This window comes from Orussus abietinus, unplaced genomic scaffold, assembly GCF_000612105.2.
Source record: "Orussus abietinus isolate OABI.00-Male unplaced genomic scaffold, Oabi_2.0 scaffold669, whole genome shotgun sequence".
Taxonomy (NCBI): domain Eukaryota; kingdom Metazoa; phylum Arthropoda; class Insecta; order Hymenoptera; family Orussidae; genus Orussus; species Orussus abietinus.
In genome coordinates, this window is record NW_019394809.1 from 1 (window position 1) to 15,426 (window position 15,426).

The 15,426-nt window shown below is 51.5% G+C and overlaps 2 protein-coding genes across 5 annotated transcripts; one reads left to right on the forward strand and one right to left on the reverse strand.

Moving 5' to 3' along the window:
• Nucleotides 1-270: 270 nt before the first annotated feature.
• On the forward strand, nucleotides 271-3,903 carry LOC105703701 (polycomb group RING finger protein 3). 4 transcript variants are annotated; one of them, XM_012432276.2, is made up of 6 exons: nucleotides 271-729; nucleotides 919-1,131; nucleotides 1,248-1,545; nucleotides 1,668-1,813; nucleotides 1,884-2,027; nucleotides 2,158-3,903. In XM_012432276.2, exons 3-6 carry the CDS (start codon nucleotides 1,269-1,271, stop codon nucleotides 2,281-2,283), a joined length of 693 nt encoding a protein of 230 aa, XP_012287699.1. In that variant the 5' UTR covers nucleotides 271-729; nucleotides 919-1,131; nucleotides 1,248-1,268; the 3' UTR covers nucleotides 2,284-3,903. The 4 variants fall into 4 exon arrangements, with proteins under 4 accessions (XP_012287699.1, XP_012287701.1, XP_012287700.1 ...); XM_012432278.2 differs by having other exon boundaries at nucleotides 919-1,103; XM_012432277.2 differs by having other exon boundaries at nucleotides 954-1,131.
• Nucleotides 3,904-4,119: 216 nt separating this feature from the next.
• Nucleotides 4,120-15,102, reverse strand: LOC105703699 (max dimerization protein 1). The gene is made up of 8 exons (XM_012432275.1): nucleotides 14,963-15,102; nucleotides 13,922-14,162; nucleotides 13,755-13,848; nucleotides 13,543-13,572; nucleotides 11,300-11,414; nucleotides 10,884-11,130; nucleotides 8,540-8,676; nucleotides 4,120-8,452 (listed from the first exon to the last, which is right to left on the reverse strand). The coding sequence occupies exons 2-7, from the start codon at nucleotides 13,974-13,976 to the stop codon at nucleotides 8,540-8,542; spliced, it is 678 nt and encodes a 225-aa protein (XP_012287698.1). The 5' UTR covers nucleotides 13,977-14,162; nucleotides 14,963-15,102; the 3' UTR covers nucleotides 4,120-8,452.
• Nucleotides 15,103-15,426: the final 324 nt, after the last annotated feature.

The window sequence follows — 15,426 nt, forward strand, 5'->3', positions numbered from 1 at the left end:
TCAACTGCCGCATGGTATTACCATCACGAGTACGTGAGCCGCCGTGGTAGATGGTACCGACATCGCGAGAGCGCGCGCCCCTATCAGCAATTCGTTGCGCCGCCCTTGGGGACAAAAAACGATAAAAGCTAACGTACGAAACCAGAGGGCAGCACAGGATGCAATCGCACGACCCTGCCCGTGAGCAGTCTCCCAACTCATCTCTGCTATATATTTCAGTGCTGCCCCCTGTAGCTACATATGGCCGGAGACATGAGTTTCTTAATTTCGTCGAGATGCGACGCTGCGTTCGATCCGTTTTGTTGTCGTTTGCCACATTTAGAAGTCCCTTAAGTTTTACGAAGTCTTTTCTAGCAAATATCTTAATTTCCTATCTTCATCCTCAGCGTTGAGTGGTCGAGAAAATGTTAACGAGCACAAAAACCATGCTTTTGTTATCCCACAGCGTGGAACCGCGGTAAAACCTGCCTCTCCGGACTTGGAGCGCGGTTTAAGGTTAGAAATAGGAAATTCGTGCGTAACGCGGATGAATCCGAATACCGCGGAGGAATCGCCTCGATTTAGCGTTCCACCCGATTCTCGATAACCACCGGTCTTAGTGACGGCACGACTCCACCTCGAGAGCTCTAAAGAACTCTGGACTTTGGAAAGATGCACTCTACATTCTGCCCTCTTCGAGTCTGTGACCACAGTGACAGGAGTACACGATTCACCTGACGTTTTTCATCGGTAAACCTCCTTACATTCGTTAGTTTCAAGTTTGGAGAATATACTAGATAACTATTTAAAGTATAGATGGTTCTGTACCATTCGACCTAGTAAAATCTTTATTAAATTTGTAGCGATGTTATAATAATCTTTCGAGAATCAGCATTGAAATGATTTGGTTTCTTCGAGAGACGTGAACTGTTCTTTCAGGGACTTGTCTTAATAACAGTTTCTGTAACATGCAGAATGCAAATAATTTGTCCAGTAGTGGCATCATGGAACAATGGATGTACTTGTCATAGAACATGGGACATGCTCTTCAAAATTCTATAAAAACACCTCTGAAATATTGATGATTATACCACCGCCAAAAATACAAAAAGAACTATGCAAAAGTAATTATTGATTTTTAGAAAAAAGAAGGTAATTCAGCCAGAGTGCCCAGAATATTAATAATAGTGGAATCTCAGTTGTGGTTTTGATCCAGAGTTCTAATTTTCCATTTCCTGTATATATCGTTTATTCTTTTCTCCTTTTAGGTGGTGACACCGGTCGATTAAATGGTGCTTACTGGTGCCATGGAGAGAAAAATAAAACTTAAGACTCTGAATAGTCATATAACGTGCAAGATATGTCGAGGCTACTTAATAGATGCAACCACTGTGACGGAGTGTCTACATACATTCTGCAAAAGTTGTCTAGTGAAGCACCTCGAGGAGAAGCACACTTGTCCAACATGCCAAATAGTTATACACCAGTCTCATCCTTTACAGTATATCAGTTTCGACAGAACAATGCAGGATATTGTCTATAAACTCGTTCCTGATCTTCAAGAAAGTAAGACAACCTTTGCCGTTATCTAAATAATTTTCTCTGTACACGTTAAGCCTTCAGTCGACCTTTTTTTTAATTTGCTCGATACAAGTTATTGTACTTACTGTTTTATGGTTCCTCTTCAGATGAAATCAAAAGAGAACGGGAATTTTACCGGGCACAAGGTTTACCTTGTCCTAAGGATGTTCTACCAAATGCTGGTGAAGTCGAGGAAGAGAAACCAACAGGAGATACTCACGCAGAGTCTGATTATCACCGTGCAGATGAGCAGGTATATATTATACTTCATTTCAGTAAAATAAATTGTTTTCACATTAAAACTACATCTATGCTTATTGTAGGTCAATGTATGTTTGGAATGCATAAATGCAAGCCTAAAGACACTAAAGCGTAGATTTATTAGATGTTCAGCACAAGCAACGATCACTCATCTTAAGAAATTCATAGCCAAAAAAGTCCTGAATGGCATGGAGAAGTATCGGGATGTAAGTAGTATTCTCTTCTTACATGAAAAATGGCAACCCAGTGCAAATATTGATTACCAGTTAGATTAATTTATGCTTTAACAAAATGTCGATGCATTCATTTTTAACCCAACCTGGCTTTTTATTACAGATCGATATTTTGTGTAACGATGAACTCTTAGGTAAGGACCACACGTTAAAGTTCGTGTACGTCACAAGATGGAGGTTCCGGGACCCACCACTAAGGTTACAGTATAGGCCGCGCATAGACATCTAATACAACATTTTTAGAGTAATTTGACAAGACTCGCAAACTCTTGGCTCACCGTTTCACCCTCGATTCCGATCGCACGTATATTCACTCATTACGTTACGCGGTATTTATTCTTTGTGACATTTTTTAGTGCTTTGACATGAGGTTAATGCGAAACCGTAATTGATCGATTCCATCATGTCGGGAAAAAAATACTTTGGTAAGTCTACATTCCTAATTTTACTTCATCACTTTGGTACGATCACTAAGTGAATATATTTAATGTATCAATTCTCGTTTTAATTGTAAAGGACATAAAAAAGGTCCCGCTCGGAATCGGTGAACGTGAGTTTAGTAAAGAATACGCTTCGAATCACAACGGTTCTCCTGACGATAGTTTTCCTCATTTTCGAGGCGGTGATTTTACTTTGTGAAACGACACTTCTCCATTGTTTTTCGAGTAGGTTGACATGCCGTAATCAAACCGATCTCCTTTTCTGCACAACGGATCGATTAGGATCAAGAGGCACCTTCCTCTTAGATGCGTATGATAGCGAAAGTATATTATAGGTATACATATTCCTACACGTATATTCTTCGTTTGTATTTAGCCTTCTAATTACTAACTTTTTAATCCTTAGTATCAACTACTTTCTTCAACTGGTCGGGTCAGAATGGATATTCCATAAATCTAAGTGACTGATAATCGGTGAAGCTTTTGCAATGCAACCAATCCAATTAATCCCTTAAACCAAAGTTTTGTTAACAGCAAAAGTTCACTTTGCGTTCACAAAGTAAAGTTTTCTATTTGATTTCCAAGAAAATTATCAATGTTTTAAAATAACTTTAAAATCTGGCTGATGCGTTAAGGAGCATTTCGGAATAACTCGTGGACGAAAGAGAATAACGTGCAGTTAGGTTTAGATGATCGTACTTTGGTTACTCCTTAACCACGAATTAAGACACGCGTTACTTGAACGAAACCGAAATGTGAGACAATGCGCGGTGGAATGAATTGCCAGTAGAAACATTATTTAGGTCCTACGCTTATTGGTACGATATCGAAAAAAAAGAAATCGAAGCGAGGACTGCACGGCGTGTAAGTATATATCACGTATCTTTGCGACATCATCCAATTGTACATATAAAATATTTTTGACAAAAAGTATGTATATATATATATATACACACACACACACACACACAACACTCTCTCTGTCTCTCTCTCTCTCTCTTTCACGCACGCACACACGTATGTATACGCCCGCTTGAACTAGATCGTTCAAAGAATTAGGCCTGACGTGTAACTTTTTACATTTGTATGTCTGTGTGCTGTAAGTACCGTAACTCTTACCTTTGGACCCCTCTCGGCTGCTCTCCCTGGACCGTCCATTGGCAGGGAGTCCGATAACAAGAAGCCGCGCGGTACCGCGAGGGTAACGCAAGAGTCGCAGATTGTCGCTTTGATAGATGAGTGAGCTCGATGGTTTTATCTAGCATTAAAGAGATTGTGATTGTACAGAATATTTAGCGTTAACGACGATCCGCGAGTTAGCAACATACGATAATATTACGGAAGGCTTATATGTTGTACACCGTGTGCGTATTGCTATAAATTATTAAATGCGTATGTTTTGTACAGTACTATCATCGTTTTAAACTTTGATCTACTACCCTGGTCAAACCAAATAAAAAGGAATTCCTTCCATTTCCCCTCATCACAACCCCGATTCGCGTATGGAAATGAACATGTAATTGGAAAAAAACGAGTCGTTCGCAGGAACGTTTACTTCCGCGACCGTGGAATACGAAATCATTAAGATCTTTAGATCGGTCGAAACAGAAACGAACGCCCAGTGATCACTCGGTATTACACAAATTTTATTTTTCTTTTTTTTTCCTTTCTTGCACAAATCGAGGAAATTCGCCAACAAAGTGCACTGCCTTCGTCAACCCTTGGCCGTTTCGACGCAACGGGCACGAACGATTACACAATTGTATGTACATTAATTAGTAAGTAACGTCCCTCTTGCCTCGACCCCTTCCCTTTCGCATCTATTCTCGGGTTCGTACCGTTACATGGACAACCGGAATCATTTATAATTAAGTAATAACCACAATTAATCGCAATGAAATCATCTCGATCTTCCATGGTGCAGGTGACAGGCGTTGAATCGTTCATCTCCACTCACCGTTAGTACTGACAGTTATTTCCGATAGTACCGTACGTTTTTTCTCTCCTCCCTTCCCATTCTCACCCTTCCTCTTCTTCTCGTACACGCGCTCGCTCCCACAACCACACGTATTTCCCCAGCCATGCCAAATAATATTAATTGTAATAATAATACAATGATAGAATAAAAATACACGATAACGTCATAATCATCTTCTCCCCCTTCTACTTATAATCTTAATTGCAGCGTCTCTCTCGTTACAAACACGAAATCGCTCTGGTCCTTTTGGATCCCTTTGCACGGTCGTTTCTTATGTTAGTCTCTCTCTTTCTCTGTGTTCCACGGGTGCACGCGCGTACATCGTATGTGTACGTGTATTATCCACTAGGCACTCTCTACCATTGATTAAACGCTCTTAGTGCCGGAGCCACACGTATTCCTCGGACATTCCGATGCATTCATACCTCTAAATATTTTTCTCTTCATCGTTTCATCGCTTAATCACTTTCTTAATAAACTAATAATCTTAATCGCTCGTTCCATTTTTACATTACGGTTATTATTTACGGTTTCGTTTTCTATCGACTCGTCAAGAGGCGCGCCCCCCTCACGTTGGACCGACACTCGTCTTTGATCTTGTATTTACTTTAACATGCATTTAACATGTATCGCATTCGGCACTCGCCGGGTGCAATCGAGAAGGAAATATTTCTTTTCCTTGCCGCGTTTTTCTCCGCGTTTCCTTCCAGACCCGTAAAAAATAATAAAGAACAGCGACGGCGACGCCGCGCCGGCATGGATCAACGACTACCGAGAAAAGGACCGCACTTTTGCTCGGAAGAGGTATCCCCACGTTTCTCCACCTCGATTCTCGGCTCCATTTTCCTGAACGTCTCGCTTGTTTCCAACGTCTGTGGCTACTTAAAACTGACGATCGAGTCGTTTCCCGCACGAGGCCCGGAAACGTCAGGATAGATAAATTAATCGAAAAATTCGCGCGGGGCATACCACTTTCATTCATTTTCGACGGTTTTCCAAATCCCGGAGAAAATTCTCAAAGGTCGCAGGCACTTTGGTACGGCTCGAGACACGGCAAGGAAAAGAAAGGACGTTCGTTTCAACCGACCGGTGAGCCCGTAAGCAGCGCCCAACCGGTCGACGACGCTCACCCCGGAGAACGAGACGACCCTCGGGGGCGGCCGCGAACTGCTTTTCCTAGTCATCGGTTCAATCCCATCGACCCCGTTAAGAAGAAAAAGAGAAGACAATCATTCCGTAACCTAGACTTTTAAAGCAAGGGATAAACGATCCCCTGAAATTCATTTCCGAACGCGTCCTTTTTTCCTTAAAACTCCTTTCGGCTATCCTTGCGTGCGTTTTTCTGGTCACGCAGCTATCCGCCATTTTCCTGCCCTTTCTTTCGCTAATTTTAATATCACATTTTCGAAAGGGGGAGGGGGGAGAGCGAGAGAGAGAGAGAAAGAGCAGAAACTGGCAACTGACCCAACGTATCCGATTAATAACGGATTAACGCTGTCGGCACGATAATTAAAAGAAAGTCGAACGAGACATTTCGAAAGAGGATCACCTCGCCCCGACGTAACACCATCGGTTCTTTTGTCTGCCCCTCCATATGCGTACCGTGTACCAAATGTACGTGCATGCGTGCGCGCGGATCGTTTCCCTTTCCCTTGCCACCCTGTCGATTCGCGAATTACGCGGAATCGTCGCTTCAACCATTTACTTTTTATCCCTTCGAGACGCATAACGTGCCACGTTGGCCCTCTATAATCCTCTTCGTTCGCTTCTTTTTGTAACGGTGGAAATATTGTCGCTTTAAAACCCTAACGGTACACGACGATTAAAGAAAGGTCCGGACACCTACACACGAGCAATCAAGAAAATCGCGTTAATCCCGAAGAACCTCAAGGGCTGGGGGTGTGGGTCTGTTCACCTCGCATGACCGCACGAGCAAGGATTCGAACAAATAGAAAAATGTGTACACGTAGCAGATATCAGAACCGGGAAATTTAACGCGTATCGGGGACATCCTTCTGCCACCTTCCCTTCGACGTGCGCGTTATCGTTATCGTCTCGCCCTCCCGGCGAGACGATAACTATCTTTCTCTCCGGGGTACGCGGCATTCGCGCCTTTGTTTTCCCTTTTTTTTTGTCTACGCCTCGCCGTAGCTCGCGTTGTTTTCCAACAGCGACACCCCTCTCGCCGCGAGTCCCGCACTATGTTCGCCGTCCACAAGTATATACAATTTTACCCCGTCAGCGCCGATAATTGACCCGTTCGTAACCTTTTCCTCCCACGTCTCCCCACTCTTGTTTCGACTCGTAAGGCCTGACCATGCAATTCGTCGCTATCACGCCCGTGCGTTTACACGTAACATCAATTCCGCGTGGATAAACGAACGCGAGACGATCGCAAAAAAGTCAAAGTTTACGCTTTTCGTGTCCCTGAGTCTCTCTATCCCGTTCACTAGCTACGAACCCGAATTCAGAAAAAAAATCCGTGCAAGGATATTAACGCAACAACACAAGCCACATTTTCCAAGGCTTAATGATCGCGCAATTCCTAAACGAGAATTTATTTCTGATAGATCGCGAGGCTGTTGTTCGTCGAAAGTGCACTTTGCCAACTATATATTTTGGCATTTCATAAAATTTAAAAGAATTTCGCATGGTGCAATATTCACCTGCAACTTCTCAGGATCGGTCCAGTTCCAGGGCCCAAATCAAAATGTTTCCGTATTTTTCATCCTTTTCCTCTGATTAACGCGCTTTGACATTCTAACGGATCGAGTCAGTGAAGAAAGGGATTTCTCGCGACGATATATCCGGGACCTCGTAACGGGCGGCCCTCGAAAAGCATACTGAATCGTCGCTTTCGAGGCTTCGTACTGGCGGGTGCGTCCCAGAGATCAGAAAAAGAGGGGGAACGTGCCCCTTTCTTCCCTCTCTTCGAGACCGCCCAACGGGGTCCGAAATCCCATAGAGTGAGGGGGGGGGGGAAGAGACAGAGTGAGTGAGAGTGAGAGAATCAGAAACAAAAAAAGAAAAGCGTAAAAACTCTGACCATTCCCGTGCGATTAGGGCCCTGGATTGACCACAAAGAGGTCACATTTGAATTGAATACCACCCACTGTCTCCTAAAGCAGCGCTTGGCCGTTTGTACTTTTATCTCGACGTCGAATATAACTCAAAATCAACATCGAGTCCACGACGATGCGCAATGATCTCTCGTCAATGGAACACCCGTTCACGGACTGCGCGGATAGGAACCACGAGTGCAACGCTTTGAGGTCCAAATCTCGCGCGTTCCCTTTTCCCTTCCATAAGTGAAAACCCTTTTTGACCAATTTTATTCCGCGGAATCCAATTTACGCGTCTACTACCTCTCGTACAGGTTCCCCATTTATCTTTTAGTTTTCGTTTTGCGCACATGTTATACACCTTGTCGCGGAGGCTCTGTTCAATTTTTTTTTTTCACCTTACGTGGACCTCTCAAGATTTCATTCTCGAATTTTATTTCTTCCCCCTTTGTCTATCTTCCGAACGATATACATTAAAACCCGCGTCACCCGCTCTCTCACTCTCTCACTAATTTAAAATGCTATTTCCATTAAATCTTCAACCCTTGCCCCCTCGCTTTCCTTCTTACCCGTCTCACTTGAGCGATACTTTTTTCCCTTCTCATATATACACACACTTGTACATATGTATATATATATATATGTATATATGTACACGTATATACTTACGCAAGCGGGAAGACGCTACGTAACGTATCGAAAAGTTGTATGTAAACACACGTGTACACGTATGTGTATATATATATCTATATATATATATATATGGAGTGCTCATTTATGTATATAATATATAGAAATATAGAGGCGTCGGAGATGTCTCGTGGTCTAATATCGCCTTCTCGTCGCACGTTGCCTTTTCCGTCCGCGATGTTACTCGTTCGCCTCGTTTCCCGGTCCTTCCATCTCCGGGTTGCTTCTCTAGTTGTTAAAATCGAGACGCTATTAGTTGGAAGAGAACTCCTCTAAGGAGTGATAACGAGAGAAACGTGGAAAAATGAAGGATACCTAGAGATTGTCCATCATTTCGGAAAGGGTCAGCCTGGAAGTGGACATCGCAACGCCGCTATCGCTGCTGCTTTGTACGCTGCTATGGTCATCGGTGTCGGACTGGTTGCTCGTGTAGCCGATCACGTCCACCTCGTCTGTAAAGGAAACTCGGATCAGCACTCCCGTTAAATCCCTACATTCGAGGTTAAAGTATTCATATTTCTAATTTTTTTTTTTTTTTTTTTTTTTCTAATGCGGCGTATGGACCGATTCGACGATGGAGATGTGGGAATGCCCTCGTAGACCAAGCTCAAACCCGCGCCCCGTGTTCCCGGGTGCAGGACGAATACGTAGATATACAACGAACCCTTCGGATGCGCCATTCGTAATATCATCCTTTAACACGTTCGCTACCAGTCCATGATATACGTCGCATATTTGCGGCGCTGGTAGCGAACGTGTTAAGATCGCAGCCGTGGATCCTTTGCGAGGCGAATGTTCCCCGAGCGGCGTCGAACTTTTCGTTTAAACCTTTCGCTTCCGAGAGGATGAGAGACGGAAGGAGATTCCCAACGAACGCACGATCGTTGAACGAATCTGGACGAGAAAATCCACAATGGCGGTCGCCTCGCCGCCTCGCCGCCTCGCTGTCGAGGCAAAGATGGCGATATAGGTAACCGTGTCGACGGCTAAAATTAGCGAGGCCGCCGGCTCTCCGTAGGAGATATTTTGGCAAGAGCGAGCCGTCAAAACAGGATGCCGAGTCGCCGGCAGCAGTGGAGAGCCCCGAAACGCCTCGCGAGCCTGTTTACGAGCGACGCCCGAGCTAACAATAAGTCGACTCGAGATGGCGGCCCAGGAGAACCTGTCTCGATTCCGCGTTCGCATCCAGGGAAATACCTAGGTTCGCGATTCATGCCCGGCAACGTTTACTCGACCGGTAAACGGGGGTACCCGTAGGGTGCAAAACGCGGTCGCCGTGGCCAATCCCGGGGAGTCTCCTTCCGTGACCGTTCCTCTCGGAATGCCTAGGTACGGCGAACCCCCTTAAGGATCCAACCACCCACCCACTCGACGTTACGCTAAATTATTCCGGAGATTGGCGCGGATCCAGAGACTCGGTTCGCTCGCGGATTCGGGGACTCGGCAAAAGCCAATTCGATGCTTAGGAGACGGCCTCTCCGTCAGGCCGGTCGATGCCCTTTCTTCTTGTCGTCCACATCCAAGGGAATCGGGCGACCTTCGACTCGGCCAGGTTACCTGTGCGAACTCGGAACCAATCGTTTCTCGGAGAAGAACGCAAAGATAAGCGTCAACGAATCGATCGCTCAAGGATGCAAAACGTTCGAAACGTTCGACGAGTCCAATTGGAAGGTAAACGTCGAGGCTCGTCCGGAAGGACGACTCCCGGGGCGACCTCCGAGGGATGAGCGACGTCGTCGACCCTCCACCGGGAAGAGTCACCTGTACAAGTGGCCAGGAGGAGGGGCATCGGGCAAGGAGAAAGAGAGAGAGGGTCGGCGCGGCGCCGTGACGAGAATAGAGCCATGTTATTGATTATGGAAAAATACACCCGCCCCTCGTGGCCCCCCGGGTCTTCCCCGGGAACCGACGTCACGACGACGCGGCCGCGCCCGAGGAGACCTTCCGGGTTCGGGACGCACGTGCCTTGGTCATCACCGATACCGGGTCGGCGTCGAGGGGGTTGCCCTTTCAACGGAAGGCAAGTCGGAGGGGCGCAAATGGGTGGGGGGCGGAAGGAGGCTTTATCCAGAAGGTCCCATCGAGGATTCACGTTGGAAGACCCGTAAGAAGGGGACGGGGACTGGTCGCGGTCCAGACTAACGGCGCGCCTCCCTTAGCACCGGCTTAACGGCGGTTTAACGGCGGTTTAACGGCGGTTTAACGCCGTCGAGGACGGGCCACCATTAGAGAGACGTAGACAGAGAGAGGCCCCGAATAGGAGCGCGTTTCGATTCATTTCTGACCCCACCTTCAAACCGAGCCACGCTCCTCGTCGAGGCGACCCCGTTAAACGGTTCCAAAGCCCGGAGGGGGTCGTCACGACGGAAGAGGCGAGTCGGTCCGGGGCCGACCTCGTCGTCGGAGGTCGGGAGATCGGAGGAGTTAATCGGGGCAATTACGCGATTAGCGGAGGGTGGACTGGCCCTGGACGGGGACGTGTCGGGGGGGGGGGGGAGTGGTATCGCTCGCTCCGGTATCGATCGGGGGAGGGCAGGGTCGCTCTCGCTCCGGTTCCGGGCCGGCCGATTACCGGGACCGTCCTTGGCCGTCGAATTTCCATCCCGCGAAGCGAGCGGGAGCGGGGGGCGGGGGACGGGACACGAGACTCGAGACTCACCGGACTCCGAGACGGAGGGGCTGCCGGCAGACCTGTCCGAGTTCCTGGAGCTGAGCGTGGAGGCGGTGGAAGAGGCTGTGCCGACGGAGCACTCGGAGACGCTGCGCCTCTTGGAGAGGAGGGCGGTGGTGGCGGCGACGGGCACCTGCAGCCCGGTCAGCTGCTCCAGGCGCCTGCGCAGGAATCGGTGCTCGCGCGAAAGCTGCTCCTTGTGGACCGCGTGCTTCCGCTCGCGTTCCTCCAGGCTCTGCAAACGACGGTCCCCCGGTTAGTCGCTCCGTCTCCCCAGAAAACGGGAAGACGGGAAGACGCCGATCCCCGAGCACCCCGGCGAGCCCGATTCGTCCATCGCCGGAACGAAAAAGGAAATGGAACGGAGCTTTGCTTCCCGATCAGAGAAAAGTCCGCAATTACACCTTGATGAACCGCTTGGCCTTGGTGAGAAGTCCGAGCGTGGTGTGCTTCGAGGTCTCCGGGCCCAGGGGTACCAACACCTTTAGCTTTTCCAAGCAGTTTCTGAGGTGCGCTCGCCTGGAACACGAAGAGAACGAGTCATCGCCCGGCGAAATCCTTGCCCTCTTCCTGCCGTCGACGGAAACTCGCGGCAACCGATTCGCGGGTCGAATTGCGGGCCGAATTGCGGGCCGAATCGCGGGCGGAGGGCACTCTCGGAAAGGAACGAAATCCGCGATTCCATTCGTCTCGGCAAACGAAGCGACCTCGCTCCCTTTGGCTGCTCCGTCCGAGTCGGTCGAGAGACGCGTGCATCCCGGGTCGGTCTCGCGCCTTCCTTCCCGCCTTTCGGTTCGTTTCGGCTCCGAATCGGCTCCGAATCGGCTCCGAATCGGCGAAACGATCGAACGTCCAAGGAGAGGAGCCTGCACTCTCGTTACATCTTTCAACGCGGACGCGAACGACCCCATCTCCTTAACAATTACGAGGCAGGGAGATCGCGAGGTGGTCGGACTGGAGGAATCCCGAGTTATTCCCTCGATCGTCGACCGAATCGTTGGTCGACGGACGAGGACGGGCGCGTCTTCCGGCCGTTAAAGGCCGGATCGGTCGGCCGTGTCGTCGTTTCCGGCACGTTTCGTTCGCATCCGCGCTTTCGGAGCCGAGGTGATCCAAGTCGCCCCCGTATCCTTTGGTCTCGATTCTCGAAGCCTCGGAAAATCCCCGGGAACGGGAGCGAATCCGATTCGATCGAAGGCGTGGGGCAGAGGTTGGGATCGTTTCCTGCGGCGCGACGTGGCGTGACGCGGCGTAACGTGGCACGGCGAAACCTTAAATCGATTAAACGTTATTCGACGAGCCCGTAGTGTCCCTGATGCACGATAGAAGCCTCGTATAGGCGGCATTAAGGCGCTCTTTGCCGCGTGTCGTAGAAAAAGGAGAGCCCTTCGACCACGCGAGCAAACGCGAGTCCCGCGATCCTTCGGGGAGTTTAAAAGAAACGTGAAAAGCAAGGAGGCCGATCCGGTGTCCGAGAGGAAAAACGGGCCGGCAAACCGAGGGCGACGCGCCGAGCCGTCGCCGACCGATAAAGCGACATCGAGTCCCGTTTCCGCAATTATCCAATCTCGGGACCAAAGAGCGAGTCACCGCGAGGTCCGCCTCGTCGTTGGGGAATTTGACGAAAACGGCGACTTTACGGGCATTCCGCGCATTCCGCGCATTCCGCGCATTCCGCGACGTGGGCAGAGGATCGCATCGGGGCCGCAGGGAGGACTTCTCCGGGAGGGGTTCGCCGCGATCGAGCGGGGGGAGGAAGAGGGTCAGGATACGATTTCATACCCAGTGGAAGACGACACCCGAGCCGAGGTTCGCTGTCTCGTTTTAATTACCACCTTGTTTCGTCTCTCCTTTCTTTCCCTCTCCTCCCCGCCGCGCGCGGATCCGCGGGATCAGGGATATCGGCTTCCACTTCGGAAGCCAACACCCAACTGCGCGACTCTTCGGGCGACGTTTTCCTCGGCCAGGGCATCGGCTCGCCGCGGGGAGAGACAAGTCCCCCCGTCCTCCAAGGATCCCCCGAGGGGACCGAGGATCACGGTGAAGAGAAGAGAGAGCGCGAGAAGACGTTCGGCAAAGCTGAGGTCCACGAGGTGAACTGCGCGTCGGGGGAGGGGAGAGTTTTTCAGAGGCCAAGGCTGGCGAGGGGGCTCGCAAAGGGCCGCTCAGAAATTCAATGCATTTCAAATGGAGCGGAGACTCCGGCACGAAACCACGAGTCGGTCTCTCTCTTCCGATCGGCGAGTACTTCTCTCCCTTGATCCCCTTCCGGCGCGCCAACCTTTGTAAATAAAAGTCAACGAAACGAAGGGTTTCGCCCGCACGCGGGGAGGAAAAGATTCGAAGGCGAACCGCAGAGGAGAAAAACCGAAAGGTGAGCCACCGGGACGGAGGACGACGCTTTTAGCCGTTGAATACAATAGGTAATCGCGCGATTTCCGGCTCGGCCGACGGGCCGATGGCGGAGACGAAACGGATCGAAAGCCGGAAAATCAGTCCCGCCGCGAGGAAGCGCGACCTTGTCTCTTGCCTTCGGTAAATCCGAGAGACGCGCCTCGCCTTCGGGAAGAACCGACCGCGAACCTGGCGTTTTAAAGGAAAAAATAAGTCGGCCGTACCTTGCGGGGTAAACGGCCAACCGACTCACCGATTTTTCTCCAGCTCGTTATGCGTCGTCCTGCAACAGCAACAAGAGGCGGATTTACTGACCCTCGTTCGCCCGCTCGACAACGGGTTCGGTCCGGAGATCGACGTCCCCGGGGCACGAGTTCCCCTTCCGGTGCCGACCGGGAGACGAACCGTGGCGGGAGCGATCTCGAGAGCGAACAGAATCGACCGCGCGCCCCGGCGAAGGCTCACCTGCTGCCCTGGGACTTCTTCGTCTTTGACCTCTTGACGGAAGTCCTCGGATCGTCGGGTATCGGCATCGTCGAAGCGTAGCCATGTTCAGCTTCTGCAAGGGCCGCGACGAAAAGATCCAGAGGTTAGGAAGGGCCCGGGGGAAAGGGCAAAGCTCGTCACCTCACCTCGTTCCCTTCGTTCGATGTACTCGGCGGCCTGCAGCAGGGCAGCAATGCTCATATTTCCAGGGGAGGTCGGTTGGCGGGCCGGAGCGCAAGAGGCGAGTCGGGGGCCCCCGGCGGGCCCCGGAGGCGGCCGGCGGTCCGCGGGGGCCGCGCGGTCCCGCGTGCCGTCGTCTCCGATCGATGCCGCTCGCCCTCTCCCTCCGTCGCTCCGAAGACGCCTCCGGAGACGCCTCCCTGGATGCTGAGGTCGAAAGCGGAGCCTCGAGTCGGTCCCGGGTCCGGACTCGGGACCGGCGCGAGCCCGACGTCGCTCCAAAGTGTACCACGCGCGGCGTCGCCTTTCATAACCTCTTTTCGGAACCCGGGTCGAACGGGGCCGCGCTTCTCGATCACTCACCACTTTGGAGCGACAAGGGCTCGCGCGCGCGCAAAAGAAAGAACGAGAGAGAAGAAAGGGGCCGACCGTCGCGGGGGCTCCGCGAAGGCCGAGGGTTGAGCGCCCACGAGAGGAAAGGCGCGGTTCGCGCGCCGTTCCCGGGGGCGAGTCCCTCAGGCTTCGGGGAGCTGGCCGAGCTCCGGCGGCGGGCACGCGATGTGCTCCCAGGCGCGCGGTCGCGGTCACACTGGCACTCCCGCGCCGCCCGCGATTCACCACCGAGTTCTCCTCGGAAAACAAAGGGAGCGAAAGCGTAACTCCGGCAGCCGCGGCGTCGCGCGCGCTCCCTCGGTCGGTAACGCCGCGACCCTGGCGCCACTCTGCCCAAGCCGCGCTTCGATCGACGCGCGCCCTCGGGTTCGCGTCTCGGCTGCTCGGCAACGGCGACGTCGACGTCGGGACTCGCGACGCGACGTCGCGAACGCGCTTCCTTCCTGCCCTCCTCCCGGCGACGGCCCTTCCGGACCTCGTCCCGCCGGGGCGACGGGGAGGGCCCCGCGGGCGCCCAAACCCGCGGAGCGATCCGAGTCGACGGGGCACCGTGCGACGTTATTATTCCTGGTCCGCGCTCTTTTGCCGAAGGAAATAAAGGTAGATCCTCTCACGGTGAGTCGCCGACGTCGAGAAGATTCGACGAGTCGACGAGCCGAGCACTCGGCAACGGGCACGGCGACAACGGCGGCGACGACGGCGGCGACGACGACGAGCGCGCGATAACCTTGCACCTCCGAACTTCGCGAGCACTCTCACGTATTTATCGATGTCAAACGTCCCCTGCACCGCCGGAGGAGCACTCGGGCGTCGCGGATATCCTGCGGCCGCGTCGATTGGTCGGTCCACGCGGACTCGCGCGTCTCTCCACCAATTACGGCTTGCCTTGCCACCGACCCAGGCGCGCGTGCCGCCACCAGCACCGCCGGCTGTCACGTGAATCTCCCTACCCGAAAAAACAAAACAAACAGCTGGAGCCGAGCCCAGTCGAGCCGAGACGGGCCGAGCCGAGCCGGGCCGGGCCGGGCCGAGCCGAGCCGAGCCGAATTGCGCCAAAGCAAAGGGGTGACGCTGCACA

Coding starts and splice junctions, on each gene's coding strand:
- LOC105703701 (XM_012432276.2), top strand. CDS start 1,269: ATGGTGCTTACTGGTGCCATGGAGAGAAAAATAAAACTTAAGACTCTG. Junction 1,546..1,667: donor CGTTCCTGATCTTCAAGAAA/GTAAGACAACCT, acceptor GTTCCTCTTCAG/ATGAAATCAAAAGAGAACGG. Junction 1,814..1,883: donor ATCACCGTGCAGATGAGCAG/GTATATATTATA, acceptor TGCTTATTGTAG/GTCAATGTATGTTTGGAATG.
- LOC105703699 (XM_012432275.1), bottom strand. CDS start 13,976: ATGAGCATTGCTGCCCTGCTGCAGGCCGCCGAGTACATCGAACGAAGG. Junction 13,849..13,921: donor CATCGAACGAAGGGAACGAG/GTGAGGTGACGA, acceptor CGGCCCTTGCAG/AAGCTGAACATGGCTACGCT. Junction 13,573..13,754: donor AAGAAGTCCCAGGGCAGCAG/GTGAGCCTTCGC, acceptor TTGCTGTTGCAG/GACGACGCATAACGAGCTGG.